Raw genomic sequence first — 27165 nt, 5'->3', positions numbered from 1 at the left:
CTGCCCCTGCCCCTGGAGCACTGGCTGAGGGCTGGGCTGCTCCTGCACAGGGGACCTGAACTGCATGGTGAGTAGCAGGGGTGAGGGCATCATAGGGAAGGATGAAGGAGGGTATGTTACAGAAGAGAGGTGCTTTAACATAATATCAAAAAGTACGGCAAATAATTCAAAAATATATCCAACCATCCGCATACACACTTCTCAGGCTCAACTTGCATCTGACAGCACATGAATGCACATCTTTGTGCTGTTAAAGCCCTGTGGGCATTGCATATCCGACTCTCATCCGTGATAGCGGTGAAAATAGCACATGCTGCGATTTGTTTCTGTGCAAAAAATTGCATGCACAGAGTGCTAAGGCAGCAGAAATGCAGTCCTAAGCTCTTGCACATGACCTGAAGGTTGCGAGTTCAACCCCTGTATGGTTCAGGCTGCCAGCTCAAGCTTGAATCAGCCTTCCACCCTTCTGAGGTTGGTAAAATTAGTACCCAGCTTGGTGGGGGGTAATAAATAAACTACTTGAAAGAGCTTCACAAATAACAAGATTTATTTTATTTTTATGTCCGAAAAGTCCCATTAAAGTCAATGTGTTTGTGTACTGTATGCAGCCCGGTGCAAACATGGACTGCAGAGAGATGAAATATACAGACGTCTGAATAAGCCCTTCCTAAGGCTAGGCTCCCATATATCTGGCCGTCCTGCTTTTTTTTTTTTTTATCTCCAGGGTTCTATTGAAACCCCAAAGAGAAACTAATCACCTAGTTTTCCATGGGACAGTTTAATGCCAATTTCAGAGGAGATATGGAAACGCATTCAAACTACAAACGTGTTCCAGATGACATGACAGCCATATGTCGTCAGCATTTTCATCGGTATTTGCTTATATATATTTTTTTGGGTCATGGTAATACACTGATCAGCCTGGTAAAAAAAAAAGAGTAGTGCAGAGGCAAAAAAACCCACAAAAAATAGGTAAAGCTGCATTTCCAAAAAACGACCATAAAAAATACGGCCATGTGACTAGATATATAGATTTACATTCGCTCTATATCCGGGTCCCCAAAACACAAAGAAAGTAAGGAGCTAAAATTTGCTCATCTGAAACCAGCTGGAGGCATCAGGCGCATCAGTTTTGAGGTCCAATGCCTCTCTATGCCGATCATAAAAAATGGTTGCATGTAGCGTTTTTCTGTCCAGTTACGAATGCTAATCTGGTGCGCAAAGTGCAACAAAATGTCAACAGTTGTGTTCAGCTCCGGAATAAAACTACCTGCCGGACACAACTGATATATGAACACCCAGCTTTACAGGTTGGTGGCTTTCCATCTGGCAACTCTACATGTCATGTAACACTATTTGTGTATAACCGGGAGTTGACCATAATGTGCATCTTACGTACTGATAGCTATCCGGATGATCAATGCAAGTTATGTGGGGATAAGTATATATCCAGTATATAGACGGCTGTTCCAGATCATCCAGAGGTGAACCTTGCTTGAGAATTTCCCATGTGATACAACGTAAATATTTAGTTATACAATTGTTGCTACATAATAATAGCAAAATATCACAACATATAAAGACAAACAGTCCAGTGTGAGTAACCCAGCCTGTATCTATGTGTAACAGGTAGTCTGTCTGTGGCATACACACTGCCATCAGGATCTGTCACTGGTGTCCTGCCAGGATTTATCTCTGTTCCCAGTTCATGGCTCTCCGGGGATCAGGCAATGAGCGGCTCTTGTTCCTCAGTCAAAATCAATTTAAGTAAATGTCAACAGTTTATTTGAGAGTCCCCAAGGAGGTCATAGAAGGAGCAGAGGTCACAGAGCATTGTCTGTAGCCCCTGGCTTCTGTATGCTGAGGAATGCCTGCCAGAACACTGCCCAGCCTAGTGTTGTATAGCTGCCTTGGCTGGTGCTGGCACCTCTTTATGCCCATCTGGTACACTAAGCTTTATATCTCAGGCTGATGCTGGTACCCTAAACTCTGCATTGCAAGCTGGCTATGGCACCTTCTTAGGGCTAATTCCCACGGACGGATTTCTGCCAAGCTTCCCACGACGGTATATTGCAGCTATTAGGTTCTATTGAACCTAAAAGCTCAGTGCTCACATGCGTGATTCTGCTGCGGATTTGCGCCGCGCTAAAAAAATCGTGGTATCTTCTAATTCACCACGTTTTTCCGCTGCAGAAGGTCTCCATTAATATAGTATTAATGGAGACCTCAGGATTTCCGCGGTGGAATTACGCAATTGCTCGCGGGCACTCACGTATTTAAACGAGGTACTCATGCGGTGGATATCCATGGGCGTATCCCGCTCTGTCCGTGGGCAGGAGCCCTTATGAGGCTGGATTTACATGGGGGATCTTTCAATGCGTATTGTGTTCAATTGCTAGTTGTTAAGGCAGCCCGTTATTTTCAATGGGTTACTATACACAAGCAATTTTCTCTCAGAATAAGCGTTTCACTGACCTACATCGCACTCACCTGTGTAAATACAGCCACTGGGCTTATTCACACGACTATATTTACCCACGTAAAAAATAAAATAAAATCGCCCGAAAATCGGGATCATGCAAAACTTTGGATTCATTTAGAAGAATGATTTTCGGCCATGTAAAAATTGCGCTGGGAAAAGTAGCACATACGTGACAATTTTCAGTCGCCGGTTTTATACGCCGTGTGAAAAGATTGGTCTTGCCCTATCTTTTGCCAAAATACACAGCAAACGCCCATAAATTTCTAGCTGGAAAAAAGGGAGGGGGCGTACAACCCTTGGAAAAGACAGCTTGCCCTAATTAAGCCTTATTAGTCATCCTGAGGATTTCTGCCGATTGCTGATGTTCACTGCTTCTTTTTTTTTTCTGCCTATACACAGCACCTTCCCGTGTGAATGGCATGTGAAGGAAGCCTCATAGGCACTTGGAAAGTCTATCCTTGTAAATTGGGCTGATACTAGTACCTACTGTACCCACCTGGCATGCTTAACCCCTAGCCCTTGGGCTGATATTTGCACCTTCTTATACCCACATGGCACTCCAATCCTGAGCTGCTGATAACCCCTGCATCTAGGGCTGATACTGGCCACCTTCTTATACTTACCTGGCACCTTTGGATCTAATGGTACTTTTAGATGAGACGACTGTTGGGCAGAGAAGCTTTCAACAACAGCAATAGCCGTTCAGTGAATGGAGGCTGCGCGCATCAGAGATCTCTACTGGCTTCCTGCCTCCATTTACTGTGAGCAGGCAGTCACTCAAAGATTAACAACTGCCTGTTCATACGGAGTGACAAATCCCACACTAGTTGCTTTGTTTCACTGGGCAAAAACATAGGACTAATGAGCGATTTCTTGCCCTCTAGCAATGCCCAAGCTCTCTACTTGCTATGGAGGAATCCCTCTAGCCCCGCCCCTGTCAGCCGCAGCATAAGGGCTTATTCCAACGTGCCAGGTTTTCATGCCCGGTCGATATACACTGTCCCTCTCTGCAGAGAGAGGAGGCGGGCTGGGAGCAGTGCACTGAGTTCCCACCCCCTCTCCGCCCCTCACCACTATTTGCAATGGGAGGGGCCAGGCGGGGGCAGAGCTAAGTTCCGCCCCCTTACATTGCAAATAGTAGCAAGGGGCGGAGAGGGGGCAGGAGCTCAGTGCACTGCTCCTGGCCCACCTCCTCCCCCTGCAGAGAGAGACAGCGTATATCGTACGGGCGTGAAAACCCGGCTGATATGCGCACGTTGGAATAAGCCCTAAGATTGCAGCGTTTTTCCCATTGCTTTCAGTGGGTAAACCTCGCATCACACTGCGTGCACCTTGTACATGCTGCGATGCTGCTGCTCGCCCCATTGCAAACAATGGGAGATGCAATACAAGGGCACGCCCAAAGATAGGACATGCTGCGATTTTGTTTCCTGCATCGCGGACGGAAACACTGCGGAGAAGACCACGCTCGTCTGAATCCGCCCTTAATGTCACATTTTTCCAGTTTATGCGTAAGAAATTCCGGTGGGGTTTTATCCATTTACAGGACAAATTACTTGTGCGGATCTGTGCTAAGAGCTACGCAAAAAGACACGTTTTTTAAGGCAAAATTTAGACAACTGTGTTTGTCCAAGTATTTGCGCATGCGTGCGCTGAACGCAGAGAATAGAGCCCATTGATTTCAAAGTATTCTTCTTAATAAGTATGTTTTGCGTGCACAGGAAAAAAAAAAATCGGACCTGCTCCATTTTCCTGCCTCTTGTGCACAAAAGTCCCATAGAAGTCTATGGAAGGTTAGAAAATACACAAGGGGAAGGGTGTGACACCATGCTAAATGCAGAAAAAGAACACATCTGGAGCTCATTAGGCTTTAAATGGGCATTAAATCCACAGAAAGGGTGTGTTGTGCGTGTAAACTGGCCCTGCGTGTGCAAATAGTACAGTACTGTGCGCAGACACACGTGCAACATACAGATTATGTACCTCTCTCCAAATCTCATTTTTGCCGTAGGCTCGTGTGAAGCCGCTCCAAGGCCAGGCTCGAACGAAAGTATGCGTGCATACTCTGAGATATACGTGCGTGACACAGTTAGTACTGCCCATCGCCGTGTACTATCTTGGCGTATATGCACGCATAGTACACTCCAAGATTGAACATGCTGCGATTTTTCTTGCGCACGTATTTTGCGCAATTTATGTGATCACAACATGGCCGCCTATGGCAGACTGGTACAGCGTATGCTGCGCGGAATATGGTATACCGACACACTTGTACGGTTTCACACAGGCGTACATGCAAAAATGTAAACGGTTGCTGTTTGTGACGTGTGCGCACCTGTACGCCATCGGATGTGCATGCCGGTCGCTGTGTATACACCCACGTACAATGAGATGAAGACGTATTTACCCTGAACAATCACTGGAACGAAGCGCCGATCCTGCGTATGTCCAAGAAGTGGGTGCCGCATATTTGCAGGTAATTGGAGGAACCTGAGATTGCTGTTTGATTAGAATTCCAGAAGTTAATTTGTCACTGGCGGACATGACAACTGCGCGACCGCGGCGAACAGGAACGACACGAGAACTTTGTATCCAGATAATTATGTGGCGGGAAAGATGCCGCTTATCAGCCGCTGGTAATGTACATTTAATCACTGGACTGATGATAAGACCACAAGGTGTTTATAGTGCGTAGTATGTATTATCACCGACTAATATACAGTGTCTGCTCCTCTCAGATAGTATCACACACGATGGGCTTACATACACAGATCAGCAGACAGCATCAGCTTGTGATAGAATTAGATATAGCAGCTTAGCAGACAGTATCACACATTATAAGCTTAGATACATGGCTCTACAGCCGGTATCCCACAGGACAGACTTAGATACAGCAGCTGAGTGGGCATGCAGAGTTAAAGCTATAGGGTGTTCTAGTGAACTATGGGATACTGATTCTGCTCCATACATGACAGATACCTGCTGTCCTTGATAGCTGACACCCCAACAGCCGTGATCATGAGTCAACAGTGTGATGCAGCAGTCAAGGCAAACACAATTCTGGATGTATTAAGAGAAGCATGGAGTCTAGATCACGTTAGGTCATTATCTCCCTCTACTCTTTTTTTTGGTCAGACCTCATTTGGAATACTGTGTCCAGTTCTGGGCACCCCAGTTTATAAACGACATCGACAAACTGGAGCAAGTTCAGAGAAGAGTTACCAAGATGGTGAGCGGTCTGCAAATCATGTCCTATGAAGAACGGTTAAAGGATCTGGGAATGTTTAGCTTGCAAAAAAGAAGGCTGAAAGGAGACTTAATAGCTGTCTACAAATATCTGAAGGGCTATCACAGTGCACAGGGATCAGCCCTATTCTCATCTGCACAAGGGAAGACTAGAAGCAATGGGATGAAACTGAAAATGAGGAGACACAGATTAGATATTAGACAGTGAGGGTGATGAATGAGTGGAACAGGTTACCATAGGAGGTGGTGAGTTCTACAATGGAAGTCTTCAAACAGAGGCTGGACAGACATCTGTCTGGGATGATTTAGTGATCCTCCATTGAGCAGGGGTTGGACCCGATGACCCTGGAGGTCCCTTCCAACTCTACCATTTTATGACAGAACCCCTTTAAAATGCACTTCCTTTCATATGTAAATCCTTACATTGTGATTGGTTAGCCTTGTTTTTAAATTTTATACAGTTTCAATGGTAATTTCTGCTGTGAACAAGGACCCTGTTGGTCTGAAACGCACAAGCGTTGATCACTGTATCATGGCATCTCGCTTGTAGTGATTTTAGCATGGTATGTTAAAGTGAGACATTTTTATGGAATTTTGGATGTGTCCGACTTCCTGTAACTCCTGAAGCTGCTTCGTAGTTGTCAGCTTTTGAAGCGGAACGACTAGCGTCACTGGCTTCTCACTCAATGCCCTGTTGGGGGCAGAGTGTACACAGGCCAACAGTTGCCCATAATCTCTAGTTTGAGCGAGCATTCAGCCGACTATCGACCCGTGTAAGGGTCCTTTTAGATGAGCCGATTCTCATTTGAATGAGCGAGTGATGTCACCGCTAGCTCGTTGGCTCTCGTGCAGCCTGTTTATTGGGGTAGATGCATCGTTAGCTTGTTCAAGACCCATTGTCTTTCACATTCGATGTATAAGGCTGCATTCCCACGAACGTATATCGCCTCGGTTTTCACGCCGAGCCGATATGTCGTCCTCATCTGCAGGGGGGGAGGATGGAAGAGCCAGGAGCAGGAACTGAGTTCCCGCCCCCTCTCTGCCTCCTCTCTGCCTCCTCTCTGCCCATCTGCACTATTTGCAATGGGAAGAGGCGGGACGGGGCGGGGTTAATTCGGTGAACTTAGCCACACCCCCGTCCCACCTCTTCCCATTGCAAATAGTGCAGAGGGGCGGAGAGGGGGCGGGAGCTTCCATCCTCCTCCCCCCCCCCCCTGCAGATGAGGATGACTTATATCGGCTCAGCGTTCGTGGGAATGCAGCCTAAGTGAGTGAGACGGAATGAACGAGGGTCGCTTAAAGGGGTTGTCCCGAGGCAGCAAGTGGGTCTATACACTTCTGTATGGCCATAATAATGCACTTTGTAATGTACATTGTGCATTAATTATGAGCCATACAGAAGTTATAAAAAGTTTTATACTTACCTGCTCCGTTGCTGGCGTCCTCGTCTCCATGGTGCCGACTAATTTTCGCCCTCCGATGGCCAAATTAGCCGCGCTTGCGCAGTCCGGGTCTTCTCCTCTTCTCTATGGGGCTCCGTGTAGCTCCGTGTAGCTCCGCCCCGTCACGTGCCGATTCCAGCCAATCAGGAGGCTGGAATCGGCAATGGACCGCACAGAAGCCCTGCGGTCCATGGAGACAGAGGATCCCGGCGGCCATCTTCAGCAGGTGAGTATGAAGATGCCGGACCACCGGGATTCAGGTAAGCGCTGTGGGGGTTGTTTTTTTAACCCCTGCATCGGGGTTGTCTCGCGCCGAACGGGGGGGGGGGGGTTTAAAAAAAAAAAAAACCCGTTTCGGCGCGGGACAACCCCTTTAACCCAAATGATAAGCGAACGAGCCAACAATGGTTTTTATGCCTGCATAAAATGGGCGTTCATCATTCACTCGCAATTAGGGCTCTTTCACACAAGCTTAGCGTTTTTTCGGTCGGCCGTGTCATGGCCATGGTGTGACCAAGGAATGCGTGAATAGGCACACATCTGGTGTTTGTGCACCCGTTCAGATGGCCAGGGCCTGGCGCATATACGCTAAACCCGCAATGCCGTCGGGCGGGAAAGACATTTTAGCTCTCCTAAACAGCCTCCCCTTCCGCCCCCAGGGAGAGAAGGCAGGACAAGGCAGGAGCTAGTGTGTTAAGCTCCTGCCCCCTCTCCGCCCCTTGTTGGCAGCTTGGCAACTAGCTGCCGCCCCGTCCCGCCCCATCCATTGCAAACAGCTGGCAAGGGGTTGAGAGGTGGAGAGAAGGGGGAGAGAATTTAGTAGTCACGCTAAACTCCCTCCCACCTCTGTTCTCCGGCAGCTGTCATAGGCTCCCATAGGAGTCTATGCAGCCGCCAACGTATTTTGGCCAGAAAGATAGTAGCTTTCCTGCCTGGCGTGAAAGCGCCTGGCCGAAATGCGCTATCTTGGCCAGCCAGGCGCTTTTATGCGGCGGAAAATCACCCGCTTGATCTAATGCATTGGAATCCAATGCATCATATGGTAGCGTGAAAACAGCAGCTGATATATGTTCGTGAGAATAAAGCCTGACACAGAGTAATTATTGTTCACTTTTTGCTTGTCGTTCAGTCTAAACGCACCTCAAGGGAATTTGCGCAGCTAAGCTAGCTGCGCAGAAAAATTGCAATTATAGGAACCAATGGTTCCCTATGGGTATATTCAGACGAAGGAATTTATAGGACGTCAGCAACTGAAATTCCCAGCTGCGCAAAAATATGGGTCTTGATCTTTGGTGCGCAAAAAATTGAACTGTCCATAGGCTCTTATGGGAGCTGGGGAAAAAAAGGGAGAGGGAGTGAGTTCTGCTGCACCCCTAAACCCAGAAGCACTGTGTCCCTGCGGCGGGGGACTCCCTTTATCCCCACGGGGGGTCTTCCCTTCATCTCTCTTTCCAGCAGCACCTATTTTCAGTCCCTCCTGTTCAGCGTGGAAAGATCGCGGCTGAATCTCCGAACTTCAGCGCAGAAATGTGGTCCGTTCATAAGATTTTGCGCAGCTGTAGTTGCAATTTTTGTTTTGCGCAGCTAATGGGCCCTAAAAGCTACATTATCTAATGACTGATTAAAAAGTAACAAGAGACAAGGACGTCTCAAGGACATGATGATCAGGACAATGGAGGAAGAGGAGGCTCGGTGGTGAGGGGCACCAGCTCATTATTGGCATAGTAGACCAAGTTGTGTATAAATGATCAGTGCCAGTCTTGTGCCTAAATTAAATGGCATTCACCGGAAGAGCTGACATTCCCTGGTTGACTCCACCGATTGTTTCTCAAGGACATTTCAATACATGAGGAGGAGCGGAACTGTCAGCCATAAATTGTGGCAGTAAGTGGCGTCTTTGTGCTGCTGATGACAAGCTGTAAACTTTTCGCTCTTTGTCTTATTGCATCGCACTGGCTGTAAATAATGCTGGCGCTGTAACCTGCCTGGAGCCCCGCCGTACAGGACCGACTCATGTCCAATCTAATCATCACCCTCCGATCCAGTATGCGATGACCGTGACGGATATAATGGTGTCGGCGCAGTACGGACGCTGGGGGAGATTTATCAAAGTTTTTTTTGTATAAATAAGTCAACAATTTGGCGCAAAACTCGCTTGTACAAAAATTTTGCGACTTTTTGAGCGGTTTGCCACTCTGTGCAACTTTCACGAAAAGAGGTGTGGCTTGTCTGGAGGGGCGTGGTCATGTTTATATATAATTTATGCCAGAAATCTATTCCAGCTCCTGTAGATTTCTCTGTAGGCGCACAAAGGGTCCGAGATGCACTTAACATATTAGTCGCAACGCGGCGAGGCAGAAGTTATATTAAGATTGGCGTTAAGAAATGCCGGTCTTAAAGGAGATGTCTCGAGGAAGCAGTTAATTTTTTTTTTTGCCCAGTCCCCCCCCATTAAACACACATTACTAAGCCCCCCTGTAAATGACATTTCTAGCTGGTTCGTACTTACCGTTCCAGCGTTTCAGCAAGTTATAAAAGTTTCCTCAAGATGGCCGCCGGCTCTTTCCCAGTCGCTCGCTGCAGCCCGACGTGCGCGCTCCCGAGACGCCGCCAGCTGTGTCTCCATGGCAACCGGACGCATCGCAGCCGCCGACCAGACGCCCCGCAGCCGCCGACCAGACAGCAGGTAACCGGCGCTAGCCCCCGGCTCCCCAGCGCTAGTTCCCCCGGCGCAGCGACAGCCCCCCCGGCCTAGCGCTAGCTCCCCCGGCCTAGCGCTAGCTCCCCCGGCCTAGCGACAGCCCCCCCGGCCTAGCGACAGCCCCCCCGGCCTAGCGACAGCCCCCCCCATCGCAGCGACAGCCCCCCCCGGCCTAGCGCTAGCTCCCCCGGCCTAGCGACAGCCCCCCCGGCCTAGCGCTAGCTCCCCCGGCCTAGCGACAGCCCCCCCGGCGCAGCCCGGCGCAGCGGCAGCCCCCCCCGGCGCAGCCCGGCGCAGCGGCAGCCCCCCCCCCGACCCATCACTTACCTGGGAGGCTTCTCGGGGCTGCTGGGCTGGGCTGGGCTGGTCTTCTCCGCTGGGCAGCTCCAGTTTCTGCACCTTCCTCTAACAGAGGATGGTGCAGAATGGCCGCTTCAGCGCGCTCCCGAGCAGTGACAGCTCGTCTGCGCATGCGCAGAAGAGCTGTAGCGGGGAGCACACTGAAGCGGCTCGTGCTGAATGGAGAAGACCGGACTGCGCAAGCGCGTCTAAAAAAGCAAGCTGCCAGCGAATTTAGACGGAACCATGGAGACGAGGACGCTAGCAACGGAGCAGGTAAGTGGAATAACTTCTGTATGGCTCATATTTAATGCACAATGTACATTACAAAGTGCATTAATATGGCCATACGGAAGTGTATAACCCCACTTGGTTTCGCGAGACCACCCCTTTAATACATTTCCCCCACTGTGTATTATACCTGTCCCATACATGATGGTGGCTGTAGTGCTTGGTTACACTCTGCATCACACATGACTAGCTGATATACACTCATTCAGCAGACAGCACTACTAATGATCGGCTTAGATACACCGCTCAGAGTATCACTCATGATAAACGTGTGTTCAGCCGCTTAGCAGACAGTATCTCAAATGATAAGCTTAGATACATAGCTCTGAAGAGCGGGTCAAACATGATGGAATTGGACACCGGGATCAGAGTTTGATACAACAGCTAATGAGACAGTATCCTACATGATAAGCTTAGATACGCAGCTCAGAAAAGAGTATCACATATGATAGGCTTAGGCTAGTTTTATATGGGTGATCGCGATATCACTGCGAGGAAATCGCGGCAATATTGCAATTTTGCTCATGAGATGTCTGGGCGTGTAGCGCTGCTTTTTCTCACCGCTTGCAATTTTTATTGCGCGCAAGACAATAGGCCTTTCTAATGTTAAAAGCGCATCGCACGAAAGTCACAAGTTTGTGTGTTGCAACGCGATAAAACAAAGAACCAATGGGGAAACATGGGCGACTTTAAAGCAAACGGCAGAAAGATATAACATGCCGCGATTTTTGTTTTTCACGCAACATCGCCTGAGTGAAAACATCGCAAATGTGAAGAAAACCATTGAAAAGAATGGGTTTCAGAATTCTGCGATCACACATTGTGCAAAATCGCGCAATACCCATGTGAAACGGGCCTTAGATACAACAGCTAAGCAGATAATCTAAAAAATTAGAGGCTTAGATACAGGGCAACATGATTGACTTGGATACACAGCTAAGAAGGAAGTATCACATGCAGCGTCTGAGAAGACAGCAGGGTAGAGAAAGGGCTTGTCACTGGGTGCTACCATTTCCTCCTCTGGGGGTAGCTCAGGACCCAACCATGTCACTGCTGGGGGCGATCGCAGGGGTTATAACCAGGGTTTATCTCATGTTCGATTGTCACTCGTGACACCACTGTTCCATCCCCTGCGGCGGATCTTCCAGATGAAATAAAGGAGTCCACACACCGGGCAACTTTCTGAACAAGAATCGGGAACAGTCGGTTCTGTCCGTTTATTGTAAACTTCTCAATGTAATTCTAAGCGAACAGTCTTGGTACAAATACAACAAACTAGAGTGGTGCAACAGGGAGGTTTCTCGGGGTAATCGGATAATCCACAGTCCCAGTTATCTGTGTGATCCCGCTCCTGGCGACTCTCTCTCTGTCTCTCTGTCTGTCCTCTCCTTGCTGTAAAGTGGCTTGTCCTACTCCCGGTGCTCAGTAGCAACACAGAGGTCTCCTGGCTAGAATGGGCCCATGTTGAGCATAAGAAAGTCGCTTGGCATCCTCCATTCCCTCCACACACAGACCGATGTCCGGTGTCTGTGTGGCTCGCTCACTTGACTCACTCACTGTCAGACCTCACTCTTCTTCCCTGACCGACAGACTTCCACTTCTTTCCTTCTGACCAAACTACTCCTCATTGCATCCTTGCAAACACATACCGTGTTTCCCTGAAAATAAGACAGTGTCTTTATATTAATTTTTGTTCAAAAAGGTTTAACTTTTTAACATGTATAGCTGCCTGGACACTATTTAAATTGACCTTTCTAATTAACTGTTAGCAGGGCTTAATTTTGGAGTAGGGCTTATATTTCAAGCATCCTCAAGCCTGAAAAATCATTTTGCATCCTCAAAAATTCTGGAAAATCATGCTATGTCTTATTTTCAGGGTATGTCTTATTTTTAGGGAAACAGGGTATGTCTCAGGCACAGTCACATGACCACAGCCGATACACACAAAACGTTACATTTTCCAGATTGGACAAGACACACCAGACATTAACCCATTCAGTCCTGCAGACTTGTAATATGCATAAATCTGATGCATGCCACAAATAAGACGCTGACAAGACATTGACATGAGATGGTCATATAACCTTCATGGAGGGGCCCTATTAACTCTGGGCCACTACACATATATTATGGGGTAATAGGCTGAACTGGATGGACATATGTCTTTTTTTTTTTTTTGGCCTTGCATACTATGTTACAAAGGATTGGATACATGACTCAGCAGGCAGTGTCACATGTAATAGGCTTAGATACACAGTTCAGAGAAGTATCACTCATAATAGGATTAGATACAACAGTACAGCAAACAGTATGGTAAATGATAAGCTTAGATACATAGCTCAGCAGACAGAATTACACAATTGCCTTAGATACATTAAAACTGCCAATAAATTTACACACAATGGGCTTAGAAACACAGCTGGTCAAACATTATCACACGTGACAAGCTTAGATACATGGCGCAGCAAACAGTATCTCACTGGATAGTTTTAGATGCATAGTTTTTAAAAAAAAAAAAGTGTATCACTCATGATATAACAGTATCACACATGCTAAGCTTGGATACATAGCTCAGCAGACAGAATGACACATGACTGGCTTAGATACATTAGTTCAGCAAATAATATTCCACATGACAGGCTTAGATACACAGCTTGTCAAACATTGCTCATAAGCTTAGATACATAGCTCAGCAGACACTATTACATAGGATAGGATTAGATATACCATCTCAGGACTGCGGCATCAGTGGAAATAATGTTATAAAGCCGGCCATAGAGAGGTAGTCACCAAGCTCTTATGAAAGCTGTCTGAAAGAAAATCTGTCCTTGTTGCCCATAGCAACCAATCACAGCGCAGCTTTCATTTCTTATACTGCTGAGGTAAAATGAAAGCTGTGCTGTGATTGGTTGCTAGGGGCAACAAAGATAGATTTTATTTCAAATAGCTTCCATAAGGCTGGGTTGACATGGGGCGGATTTGCCGCGGAAATTTCGTCTGGAATTTCACCGCGGCAAATCCACCTGCGGCCACTAATCCCGGGATTAGCCAGCCATGTGGACTAGATTTCTCAGAAATCTCGTCCACACGGGACGGCAAATCCGCCGCGGCAAAGCCGGCACAGCGGCGCGGATTAGCCGGCCGCAGCATGCTCATTCTTTTTCTTCCTCCACTGCGGCCGTGCTATCCTCTATGGGAGCGCCGGCCGCAGCTGCCGAAGAGCGAGCAGCCGGGCTGCTTCAAAACCCGCGGCTAAGTACCGCGGGTTTTGAAGCAGTGCTTTTCCCGGCAGAAATCTCGCAGTTTTTGGCAACCGCAAAACCGCGAGATTTCAGCCGGGATTCCGCTGTTTGGGAACCCAGGCTAACAGTGCGGTGCTGGCCTACTTCTTCCGGGCTGTCCTGTAGATGTTGCTGCTAATATATATTATATCCCGGTGCTGTTGGTGGGTCTGAGTAGCAATGACCCTGGGGGCAGGAGTGTGGCAGCAGGGGGCACATTACCCAGGGTAATTGAGCAGAGGGCTCACTGTCCTGCGGGCTGAGTGTCCTGTTACATTGACCTCATGGGAGGCTCCATTTTCTGCCCCATTAACCTAAATAAAAAGATCTCAGCCATGAATAGAAAGTTCAGTGTTATTAACAAAGTGCTGCCCCCCCTCTCCCATAGATTAGCGCTGCGGGCATGAGTGCCGCTGACGCCTTACACAAGAGTTTGTCTACAGGGCGGATATTTGGCTTCTGAAAGTGAAAATTGTGTGAGACGGAACATGATTATTTATCGGAGATTATGGTTCTTAATGTGTGCGGAGCGGCTCTCCGTGTGCTTAGAAAGGTGTTTATCACTTTATTATATCACCATTTACCCAGCTAACGACCATTGGTGGTGGTGCGAGACACGGACAATGGAGCAGATTTACTTAGACCGACTTACATTCGTTGGTGTTTGTGCTGACCTAAGTGCGACAAATGTATTAAAGGTGCAAATCTCTTAATATATTTGTCACATCTGTCAGCACCAAAGTGAAATCCTAACCTTGTTACGAGGCGGTGTAGGTTTTAACTATATTTTACGCCAGTTTCTGGCGCAGCCGCACATCTTAACACAAAGCCCTGGAAACAGTTTTTTATAAAGGAGTAGTACCAAAATGTGAATTTTTTTCCCTGTCCACAGAATATCCCTAGGACAGGCGGTGGGAGTCTCACCGCTAAGACCCCTGCTGATCCCGTGTCCTGCTCTCCTGTCACTGTGGGGGTCGCTTCTCCCATCACAGTGATGTCAGCAAGAAGCTAGCGCTGGCTGACTATGCATAGCCAGTGCTCCGTTAATTTCAATGGGGCTGATGGAAATACCCGAGTGGGTTGGTACCGCTCAGGTATCTCAGCAGTTACATTGAAAGTAAACGCAGTGCAGTAACCCGCAATGAGGAGGTCGGGAGAATGGACGCCCGTTCTTGAGATTGATGAGGGTCTCCGCTATGAGACCTGCACTATTCTGCAAACTATTGCCCATACTATGATAAGGGATAACTTCAAATTTTGGTACAACCCCTTTTAATGAAGTGGTGGGTGCTGGCAAAAAAAGTTTTAAAAATCACAATTTTGGCACTTGCACCAAAACCCTGGGTTTTTGACACAACTATGGCAAACCAGATAATGCATGTACCCCAGGGGGTTTAAATCCACACTATGAGTAAACATATCTGGCGTACAGTAATCTAGAAAATTTGAAAATAGGATGCTTCATTCTGATGCAGAACTGTAATATAAATTTACAACCTCGCCCTCCACCATGCCAAGCAACTTTATTTCACCTCCCTTGTCTCCTCACTATTCCACAGCCCCAAACGACTTTTCAACAGCTTCCACTCCCTCCTTAACCCCCAAAAGCAGGCCTTCGTAATGGATCTCAGTGCCAGAGAGCTAGCTGCCCATTTCAAAGAAAAAAAATCGAAAATATCCTAAAATAAATCACCACACACTACACGGCTAGCCCCCACCCCGATCCTGGTCTCTTCAGTACCGCATCTATCACTCATTCACGATCTGTACTCGAACCAATGGCAGTGGAAGAAGTCTCCAGACTGGTTTTTACTCTGCTTGCCCCACCAACTGCGCTAGAGACCCTCTTCCCTCACACCTCCTTTGGTCCCTGTCCCCGGCTGTCATTACCCACCTCCCCACCATCTTCAACCTCTCCCTGACCTCTGGCATCTTCCCCGCCTCATTCAGACACTCAATCATATTCCCTCTGCAAAAGAAACCGACCCTTGACCCGACTGATACTGCCAACTACCGACCCATCTCCAATCTTCCCTTCAGCTCCAAACTATTAGAAGGCCTAGTCTACTCCCGCCTAACACGCTTTCTCTCTGACAACTCTCTCCTCGACCCCCTCCAGTACGGCTTCCGCCCCCTATACTCGATCGGATGCAGCCTCACAAAAGTATCAAACTACCTGATGACGGCCAATTTGAGAAGTGACTACTCTACCTTGACCTCTCTGCTGCATTTGACAGTGTCGACTATGACCTCCTCCTCGCTATGCTTCGCTCTATCGTCCTAAAGGTAACTGCTCTCTCCTGGTTCTCCTCCTACCTCTGACGGCTCATTCAGCGTCTTCTTCGCTGGCTCTACCTCCTCTATACTTCCTCTTGCTGTTGGTGTCCCCTAGGGCTCAGTCCTTGGCCCCCTCATCTTTTCTATTTAAACAGCCCCAATCGAACAAACCATCCGCAGATTTGGCCTACAAAACCATCTCTACGCTGACGACACCCAGCTATACACTTCTTCCCGTGACATCTCTGCACCTTCCCTTTAAAACATCACCGACTGTCTGTCCGCTGTCTCATATATCATGTCCTCTTTTTTTTTTTCTCAGACATGTCTCAAAAACTGACCGCTGTCTTGGGGTCACACTGGACTCTGACTTCTTCACCCCCACATTCAATCCCTGGCCCGAACATGCCACCTGCACCTCAGAAATATTGCCAAAATCCGTCCGTTTTTTCCTCACAGACACGCTAAAGACACTCGTTCTCACCCTCACCCACTCTCAGCTACTGCAACTCGCTATTCATCGGCCTCCCTCAGAGTCCACCAGACTCAATCCATACTAAATACAGCAGCCAAACTCCTCTTCCTATCCAGCTGTTACTTAGACGCCTCTGCACTATGCCACTTGGCTGCCCATCCACTACAGAACTCAAGTCAAACTCATGACCCTCACCCACAAAGCCCTCCATGGCACCGCACCACCAGCTGCTCTCTACTAAACTACCAGGATGGCACTTTTCTATCTAGCTTTAAAGACTGACCGAGATGGTAACCCTGTGAGACCAAAGGGAAGCCCAGCGCTTCCATCCAGTCTGTTCTGGCTTCAATTTTCCCTATCTTTTGTGCATCATGGAACGCTGCTGGACCCTTTACACAGGATGGAATATTCCGCAACCGCGATGAGGAGTATGCATTCCTGCGGAATATTCAGCCCCAAAATCTGCACTGCTAACATGCAGATTTTGGGGTGGAATTGAAAATAGCCGAATCCTGCCGCCAATTCCGGATCAAAATCCGCAGATAGCAGTGTGGATTTTGGTGCGGAATTCAGGGGTTTTGGAATATTCTGCAGCGCAGTTGTGGAATATTCTGTCCTGGGAGGGATTGAATGCTGGATAGAGGAGTGCAGAGTGAGAAGAGCCTTAGCTGCATTCAGTGGGTTTACTCCATGTGCAGATAAGCAGAAGCAGATTCCGCACCCGCCCCGTGAATGGACTTGGTCGCGGCTTTATCTCGTCCATGTGTCTTTCAGCTGCGTAAAACGCATTGCCCGAGTGGAGGGGCCTAAACGTCCTGCGGTCTTGTGATGGGCAGCCTTGTAGGTGATGCATTTACTATCAGGTGAGCGCTCCGTTTGAAGTCAACGATTTATGAAGATCAACCCATCAATAGAGATGAGAGATTTGATGAAACCTCCAATTCTGTTTTTAATGATTTTATTAGTTTATTGTTTTGTTCCTGTAATCAGACAATTATCTTCATCTTATCTGCTCCGTGCAGATAAAGCAGGTTCCCTGCGCAGTTATGGAACTTGGTTCTGCTCCGTCAGGACTGTCGTGGTAAGGCAGCTTTCACATCTACGCCAGGGGTTCCGTTTTTCTGTTCCGTTTTAGGGAAGCAGGAAGGGGGAATTCCCTGGCCGAACGGATCCACCTTATGATGGAACCGAAACGCGCTGAACGAACCCCATTGACCATAATGCGGTCCGTTTGGTTTCCGCATGCAGCTCTTTTTCTTCCGCTATCTTGCGCCGGATCTACGATGGAACCTCCAAAGCGCTGATATGAAAGCGGCCTTAGAGGTGTCTGATGCAGGATTCAGGAGCTAATGCAGAAAAGAAGTCCTATGCAATATTTATTTAACCACTTCAGGACCACTGAACAACTATAAACGTCCTGCGGTCCTGAAGTGTGTACAGAGTGGGCCTTGGAGCGGAGTCTACTCCATACCACGACGGACGAAAAGCGAGCGGTCGTTAGCGCACTTTTATACTGAATGATTATCGTTCACCTTCACTTATTTGAACAGTTTTTAACGATAATTGTTCCATGTAAAAGGGCCTTTAAATTTGCCGCTAATTTCAGGAGAGACGACCAGACTGGTCTGTTGATTATAATATCCCTGGAACAAAGAGCCTCAGTCCTGCTGCAGCCCGCAGCGATTAGCGCCAGTAATTAATATATTTTAATTTTGTGCATTTTGTGGACAGAAGATAAGAAGTGTTTTATTTTCCACTTAGCAATAAATCAGCACCCTCCCCTCCCCCGCCCTGCGAATGCCGGCTGCTGCTATACCTGCGTGTTATGTGGGATATTGATGAATGCGGAAAACAGAGGGGAATTACCTGCAGGTAACTAGAACTGTCAGAAGCACAGCCCATATACACTGGATGGCCAGTTCATTAGAGATACTGGGGCTATAACGATTGGGGCTTTCCTGTATGGAAATTCCTGCCATGACCACAGAAGGCAACATAAAATCACATGACAAGTTTTCCATGGATCAGTTTCAGTGTGAATCCACATTAGACGGGAAAATCCAGCGATCTGAGCGACTTCCAACGAGGCCGGGTCATCGGTGCTGGACTAGCCGGGGCCGGGATGTAACTGCTAACCGCATGGGGTTTTCTCATGTAACGGTGTGGAAAGTATACAGAGAATGGCAGGATTGGGGAAAATGTGCAGAGAAAGGGGATCCTGTGGACGGAAACAACTGGTCATCAAAAGGGGTCAAAGAAGGATGTCCGGAATCATTCTGATGAACAAATGGTGCACGGTCAAGAAATTTGTAGCAAAAAGAACGCTGGGTTCCAACTAACATGTTCAAATATCCAACTCTTTGTTCCTCAGCAGGCGACCAGTTCCAGCACCGTTGTGTCTAAGAGAAACAGAAAGGCGAGACTCCAGCGGACAGAAGTGCGTACAAATTGGAACATCTCCTGTTCAGATGAACCAGATTTCTCTTGCACCATCCTGTTGGGAGGTCAAAATTTGTCGCAAACAGCATGAATCAATGACCCCTTCCTGTCAGCTGGTCAGAACGTGTCAGCACTCCCATCCAATGTGCGGCAACTAGAAGAAGCTTCCTGTCCGCAGGGGTCGATATTCCTGCAGAATTGAGTTCATCACCTAGTGGAATCTATGCTATTATGAATTACTGAAATTCTGAAGGCCAAAAGGAGGCCCAATGTGCTACTAGATGGGGGTTTCTAATAAAGTGACCATCCAGTGTAGGCAATCTACTGTAGATCTAACATCTGTATAGGAGTCAGCAGAGGAATAACTTGAAGCTTCTGGGCCCCAATGCAAAATCTGTAACAGGGCCCCCAACTATAATGCTTTATTCATAGTACTGGGCTCCCTATATGGAGAAGAGAGGCCTTATGAGCCCCCCAAGGCTCCTGGGCCCGGTGCAACCGCATCTCCTGCATCCTCTATAGCTACACCCCTGGGGGTCAGTATTTTGACTGTCTGTGCACCAGAAAATCAAACTTGTTTTGCAGTATAATTTATGCCGCTTTCTAGTGGAAATTATAGTAAATGTATCAGGCTGTGAAAGGCGTCACCTCCATGCCTTAACCCTTACCCAAAAGTAGTAAGAGAAGCACAGAAAGAGCAAAATGTTACTTTATAACACCGATGTGACACACGTATTAGTTTGCAACTTTTTCATTGCCACAATATACATCTTACCAAAAGTATCCAGACCCCCCCCCCCATCAGTAGACTGGATCGTGTCTTATTAGCATGTCACGTGTCCTAAACCATGCTACATAAGATGTAGAGCCTTGGAGGTGTTGGCCATAGATTGTGATGGGAACTGCTCTATTGGATATAGTGTAATACATCGGCCCGTCTGCAATGGTGCAAGGAACATCCTCATTGGACAGTTGAGCAATGGAAGAATGTTTTATGGAGTGATGAATCACGTTACTCCCTCTCCATAGACACACCTGGTTGTGGAGGAGCCTGGGGAAAGCCTTTTGCCTGAGTGTGTTGTGCCAACAGTGAAGTATGGCGGAGGTTCTGTTATGGTCTGGGGATGTTTTATGTGGCATGGTCTCAGTCCGTTGGTTGTAGTGACAAGAACCATGAACATGGAGGTGTACCTTGATTTTTCAAGACAATAATGTGCTGCCAACACAATACCCTGGGCATGATCGGCCATACTTCCAACAAGACAACATACCTTGTCACACATCCAATGCTATGTTACGTTAGTTTGAGGATATGGATGTTCCATCATTAGACCGGTTGCAACCTGAACCATCTTTGGGATGAACTGGAACGTCGGGTAAGGAAATTTGAACAGTGTCCATCTTTTGCGAGAATCCAGCAGGCATTTGCAGGATGAATGGAGGGAAATACGAGCTGAAGTGTATCGGATGTTTGTAGGAAGTTTGCTACAGAGAGTATCCGATGTCATTAGAGCCAAAGGAGCCCCACTAAGTATTAATGTATGGAAATAAATGCTACTACTAATTCTTGCCCAGGTGTCCAATTACTTTTGGTAACTGTACAGTAACTTCTGATTACTACCAAAGCCAGATCCCATAGTCACATGCCCTGCAGACATACATCGCTCCCAGTCAGGTTCGATCTCAGGACCCTAACGATACATGAAGATAGTGCAACCATTGAACTACCAAAATGCCCCTGGAAAAGGGGACTAAATTAAAACGGAGCATAAAGAGGGGAGGGGGGCATCTGTCCTGTTCTTGTCCTTAATGCTTTATTTGCTGGTGGCTGCTGATGAAATCCCTGCAGGGAGGACCTGGCGCGGGCTGAGTACACACTCCTGTGCTTGTTCCCGTGAGAGGCTCTCCTTGTGGCCAGAAGATTCACACCTAATAATAATATTGACACGAGTAGCAAATTTCCCCTTCATATTGATTGTGCGCTCCCCGCACTGTGACCCGCGGGCTGCGATCCAGATAACACTGTGTAAACTCCTCTATAAACTGCGCCCAATCTGTGTTTGTAGACCATCATTAGTTATTAGAGAGCAGATAAAGACCTGGGCGCCATTCACTGCCAGCAACTAAAGCTTTTATTAATTTACCTGGGGCTGGCGCTGAGTAATCCTCTGCCTTCTGTCACACAGCTGCATGGGAACATATACAAATACTGTATGTACACCGAATGGCCACTTTATTAGAGACCCCCATCTAGTAGTGGATTGGATCAGAAGCGCAGCAGTTGGCATAGATTGTACCTGGTGACAAAATCATTTTGCAGGAATATAGGCCCCTGCGGACAGGAAGCTTCTTGTAGCTGCGGTAGATTAAATGGAGGTGCTGACATGTTCTAACCAGGCTTCTTCGATTCATGCTGCTTGCACCAAATTCTGATCTGGATTCGTCTGACCAGACAATGGTTTTCCGTTGTTCCGTGATACACTCTTGGTGCCCTTTTTCCCACTGGCATTCTCGCTTTTTAGTTTCTCTTTGAAACAATGGCGCAGGAATTGATAGTCAGCTATTATACGTAATCCATGATTAGGAATAATGAGTTGTGCATTTGAACAAGTTAGTTGGAGCACCAGCATTGTGCTCAGATGCAATTTTCCTGACTGTGCAGCGCTTGAATATCATTTCTGACATCCTCCTCTGACCCCTTTTCGGTTACAAGTTGTTTCCGTCCACAGGATTCCCTTCCACTTGATGTTTTTTCTTGATCACGCCATTCTCTGTATACTCCTCACACCGCCGAATGATCATACCCCACGTGGTTGGCAGTGACATGCCGGCACCGGCTAGTCCAGCACCGATGACCTGCCTCATTGGAAGTCACTCAGATCGCTGGATTTTCCCGTCTAATGTGGACTCGCACTGGAACTTGTCACGTGATTTTATGCTGCACTTCGGGGGCATGGCAGTAATTTCCATACAGGAAAGCGCTAGCTGTGAAAGGGCCAGGGGATCTAATACAGTGACTATTCAGTAGATCTATATTACACTTCTTAGTAGTTGCTGTCTACATATCGGCCATGAATGCAGGATATGATATCTTACGGGAAAGTTATACGGGTGGACTGCGCCTTTGAAGACAAGTGATATCGAGTAGAAAGATCCTTTGGCAAAAACTACAGACCGTCTTGGAGGTGAGGAGTTTACTATCTGTAGGTCAGGTGAGCGCTCCGTTTGAAGTCAAAGATTTATCAAGATCAGCACATCAGTGCAGATGAGATTTGATGAAACCTACAATTCTGTTTTTACTGTTTGTTGTTTCTGTAACCAGACAATTATCTTCATTTTATCTGGTCTGTGAAGAGAAAGCAAGTTCACTGCAAAGTTATGGACCTCTGTTCTCCTTCCTCATGGCTATCATGAGTAGAGGTGTTGTGACGCAGGATATAGGATGTGATACAGCAGAAGGAGTTACCAAAGCTAAATACATATAAAGGCGAAAGCCCTGACTGACTCACCACTAATTCTCTAACTTTCTGGTGTCATACAAACTTGAAATTTGGCAAAACCATTCTTTAGGTCCTAAATACAATTGAATAATTAAGTTATGACCCCTTTACTTTTTCTAAGTGCAAAAGTAAGTGACCCCCTATGTCAGTGATGGGGAACCTTTTAGAGGCTGAGTGCCCAAACTGCAACCCAAAACCCACTTATTTATCGCAAAGTGCCAACATGTCAGGGGGCGGGGATTATCACAAAGTATGATTTTACCTTGTTGTTCTAAAAAAGGACAGGGCCACTTCAAAATAGACCGGGTGCAGATTTTGACTGCTTTTTAGATGCAGAAATACTGCAGAATGTCCTCACCGGAAATTTCTGTGGAAAAGTCTACAGCATTTCCGTATCCAAAAAGCATCCAAAATCTGCACTCGGTCTATTTTGAAACAGCCCTGCCAAATTCCGCCATATGTAAACATACCCCAGCAATAGTAGTGACCCCCCCCCCCAGCGGCCCCCAGCCTAGTAGTGACAAACCACAGCGGCCCCCAGCCTAGTAGTGACAAACCACAGCGGCCCCCAGCTTAGTAGTGACACCCCACAGCAGCCCTCAGCAATAATAGTGATACCCTACAGCAGCCCCCCCCCCCCCCCCGCGTAATAATGACACCCCACAGCGGCCGTCTGCATAATAGCGACACCCCACAGCGTACCCACAGTCTGTGCTGCAGCCGTTCCGTGTCCTGCTCTCCAGCTGCTGCCGCCGCTCCATCCAGCCGCCGCTGGCAGTGGCTGTGCTCATGCTGCCGGTACTCCGTTTCCTGCTGCTGGCGCCGCTCCCTCCAGCAGTCCCTGCTGCTGCTGCCACCGGCGCTTAGTGTTGTGCTGTTGCTGCCACTGCTCCCTTTGCTCCGTTCGCCGCCGATGCCGCCGACGCTTCCCCTACTAAGGCCACACGCCTCCAGCCTATCAAAAGCTGGGGGCGTTACAACATGTCAGACCCCTGTATTATTTCACCCCCCCTATCTTCTACTGGCGACATAATACAAGAATACCGGGGAGCCACGGCCCCTGCCGGGATTCACAAGTGGTGAGTGGCCGATGGCGGTGAGTGCCAGCAGGGAGTGCTGTGTGTGCCCCAGGTTCGCCACCACTGCCCTATGTAATGCACCTCATCTAATTCTCTAATTTCATACAAACTTGAAATTTGGCACGAGTATTCTTTAGGTCGTAAAGAAAATTAAAGGAGTCGCAACTTGATCAATTTTAAGCGTGAAAGTAAGTGACCGCCTATGTAATGTAACTAATAACACACATCTGAACCGCACAAACATGAAGTTTGGCACAACCATTTTTTCCGTCCTAAATCGGAAAAGTAAAGAGGTGGCAACTTCAATATTAAATTCTAAGTGGGAAAAACTTGCGAAAATCTATCCGCAATACAGAAAATATGAGTTATTTTCTCAAAACCCAACAGTTGTGCCAACAGTTAAGTACGGCGGAGGTTCTGTTATGGTCTGGGGATGTGTTACGTGGCATGGTCTCGGTCCTTGGCTGTAGTGACAAGAAGGAGGTGACCCTGACATCCTAGACAATAATGTGCTGCTGACAATGTGACAATACTCTGGGAATGGTCGTCCATACTTCTAACAAGACAACACGCCTTGTCACACATCCAACGCTGTTTTATGTTGGTCTAAGGGTATGGATGTTCCACGATTGGACCGGCTGCACAGAGTCCAGACCTGAACCTATTGAACATCTCTGGGATGTGCTGCAACATGGGATTAGGAAATATGAACAGAGCCCATCTTCTTTGAGAGAACTCACCAGACATTTGCAGGATGAATGGAGGGAAATGCCAGCTGAACTATATCAGACGTTAGTAGATAGTATGCTATGGAGAGCATCCAATGTCATTAGGGCCAAAGGAGCCCACTAAGTATTAACTTATGGAAACAAATACTACATCTAATTCTTGCTCAGATGGGCAATTACTTTAGGTAGGCTGGTGTATAGTACTGTAGCTCTGTGGGATCTCTTTCTATATACAATGTAGTATAGATAACCAGAGATATATACTGTAATGACTCCAAGGTCGTTTTATTTGCAGCCTCTGCTCAGCCAGGACTGATGGGGAAGTGCAGACGCCCTCGGACAGCATTCACCAGCCAACAACTACTAGAGCTAGAAAACCAGTTTAAGCTCAACAAGTACTTGTCACGACCGAAGCGATTTGAGGTGGCGACTTCCCTTATGCTGACTGAAACCCAGGTAAGTGAATGGGCAGAAGTCCCCTCTGATACTTCTTGTCCTGTCCCATCAGGCTGACCTCATGATTGATTTTGGGTTCTACATATAAACTCTTTTAGTTCATTCTTTTGAACTACATAAGAGCCGGTCAGGTTTTATCTCCTCTTTGATGCATTGTCGCTATTTTTTGCACTAGTCAGTTTGGCTACTAAACTTTATTTCAGAGGCAGTTGCGCCCTCTGGTGGGCATCAGTGGTAAAATTAAACCAGAAAAAAAACTAGCTGTGTTGCCGGTAATGATGGGATCGATCGATCGTCATCATTCATTTAAAGTTAAACTTGCAACCTACAGGTGGAAAAGCAAATAAAATTACGGACAAATAGTTTTCTATGGTGGGGAGAACCTAGAGCAAAAAGGGGGTTTATTCAAATGGGGGTTGTGCCGTAAGTTTCTATTATCCCCTTTGCACAGGGTAGGCAATAACTTACTGATCAGTTCTGATCTCAAGATCTCGGGACACATTAGTACACAAGTCCTATAGGCCCCTTATGAATGGAGCGATGGCTACATATAAGTGCTGCTACTCCATTCATTTCAATGGGAGTGCTGGAAATAGCAGAGATCAAAGCTCTACAATTTCGGTCCCTCCTGTTGAAATGTATGGAGCGAAAGCGAGTATTTGTAGCCATCGCTCCATTTATGCCTGGACCCTCAGGACCCCTGTTCTTTGGCTTAGTGGGGGTCCTAGTGTTCAGATGCTTACCAACCAGAAAGTTGTCCCCTGCCCTGTCGGGATAACTTTCTATCTGGGCATAATCCATTTAAAGGGGTGTTTCCATCTCGGCCAAACATGTCCGTTCTGCTGCGGATTAATGAGGAATTTTCCCGCACCATGTGAATAGGATTTTCTTTGCCTCGTCCACATAGCTTGTAATGTAAATGCTGTGATTTATGTTTTCTTGCATAAAACTGCTAATTGGTTAAATGTCTTCTCCGCCTTTATTTCCAGGTAAAGATTTGGTTTCAGAACCGCAGGATGAAATGGAAGCGAAGCCGCAAAATCAAAGAACAGGGACCGTCCGGCCAAGCGGACAGACAGAGATCCGGGGGCAAAATGCTACCTAAAGACGATCATGATGATGATGATGAGGAAGAAGAGGAGGAGGAGGAGGAGGATGAAGATGAGGAAGAAGACGCCAGCTTCCAAAAAGCAGAGGGCAGCACGGACATCTTGCGGCTTCCCGCTCAGTGCAGCTACAGTCCAGAATCGTTTTGTTCTGAGGAAGAGACTGCTGCCCTGCCCTCTCTATAAGGGAAGGACAAGCGGACAGCGGGCACAGGAAAGCCTGGCATCCCATTTATTTATTGATCATGGACAAGATAACTCCACATACGTGTGGAGGGTGGATATATTTAATTTAGATATATTTACTGTAATTTATATGTATTTAAAGGGGTTGTCCCGCGGCAGCAAGTGGGTCTATACACTTCTGTATGGCCATAATAATGCACTTTGTAATGTACATTGTGCATTAATTATGAGCCATACAGATGTTATTCACTTACCTTCCCTGCGCTGGCGTCCCCGTCTCCATGGCTCCGTCTAACTTCAGCGTCTAATTGCCCGATTAGACGCGCTTGCGCAGAAGGGTCTTCTGCCTTCGGCTCGGTTCGGCAGCAGCTGCGTTCTGGCTCCGCCCCTTCTATGCGTCATCGCGTAGCTCCGCCCCATCACGTGTGCCGATTCCAGCCTCCTGCCGCGGGACAACCCCTATAACCAATTATCTGCTGGGTTATGTGGGAGGGGTTGGGGTGTTGCGAGGGTTAAACTACACTGGTGAGCTCTTATGTACGCCTTTGATATAGAAAGTGTAAATTTATTGGGGTTTTTAGGTTTTGTGCAAGTTAAAAAATTCTGCAGTTTTCTATTATAACCTGCATTTTAATTCCTTATCCTTTGCAAGATCTCTGCTTGATGTCAGGGAATGGAAGCACGCTTGCTTGTTTATATCCAGAAGTTGAATACCTGAACAAACTTAATACTTTTCACAGCCGGACATGTCTTACAATCTATAGGGGTTATACCAAGATCACAAGTTATTAACTATCCATAGGGAAGAACTCTGCATTTTACGGCAGGGTCGCTTCTTCCCCCGCAGTGATGTCATAATGAATGAAGCACTGCCTGAACTTGCATGGTCGGTGCGCCATTCATTTCAACTGCACTGAGAAATACCTGAACGCTTGCCGCTCGTGTATCTCTGCAGTCCCGTTAAATATTAATGATAATGAAGCACTGGTTGGACCAGTTCACTCAGTCTCCTTCTCTCTCCTGCAATGAGGCGGATGGGGTACACAGGACCTCTGTTCTTGGGATCAGTGGGGGTCTTGATAGTGAGATCCCCTCCAATCAACAAGGTATCCCTTCTCTTGTGGATACGGAATAACT

At 47.3% G+C, this 27165-nt stretch overlaps 1 protein-coding gene across 1 annotated transcript; it reads left to right on the top strand.

The window, feature by feature from the left end:
- LOC136577461 (motor neuron and pancreas homeobox protein 1-like) lies at positions 1-26060 on the top strand. Its single transcript, XM_066577362.1, has 3 exons — positions 1-67; positions 24576-24736; positions 25726-26060. Exons 2-3 carry the CDS (start codon positions 24596-24598, stop codon positions 26026-26028), a joined length of 444 nt encoding a protein of 147 aa, XP_066433459.1. The 5' UTR covers positions 1-67; positions 24576-24595; the 3' UTR covers positions 26029-26060.
- The last annotated feature ends 1105 nt before the right edge of the window (positions 26061-27165 follow it).

This window comes from Eleutherodactylus coqui, chromosome 8, assembly GCF_035609145.1.
Source record: "Eleutherodactylus coqui strain aEleCoq1 chromosome 8, aEleCoq1.hap1, whole genome shotgun sequence".
Taxonomy (NCBI): domain Eukaryota; kingdom Metazoa; phylum Chordata; class Amphibia; order Anura; family Eleutherodactylidae; genus Eleutherodactylus; species Eleutherodactylus coqui.
The sequence above is the reverse complement of the archived record's forward strand: the minus strand, read 5'-3'. Positions and strand labels throughout refer to the sequence as shown.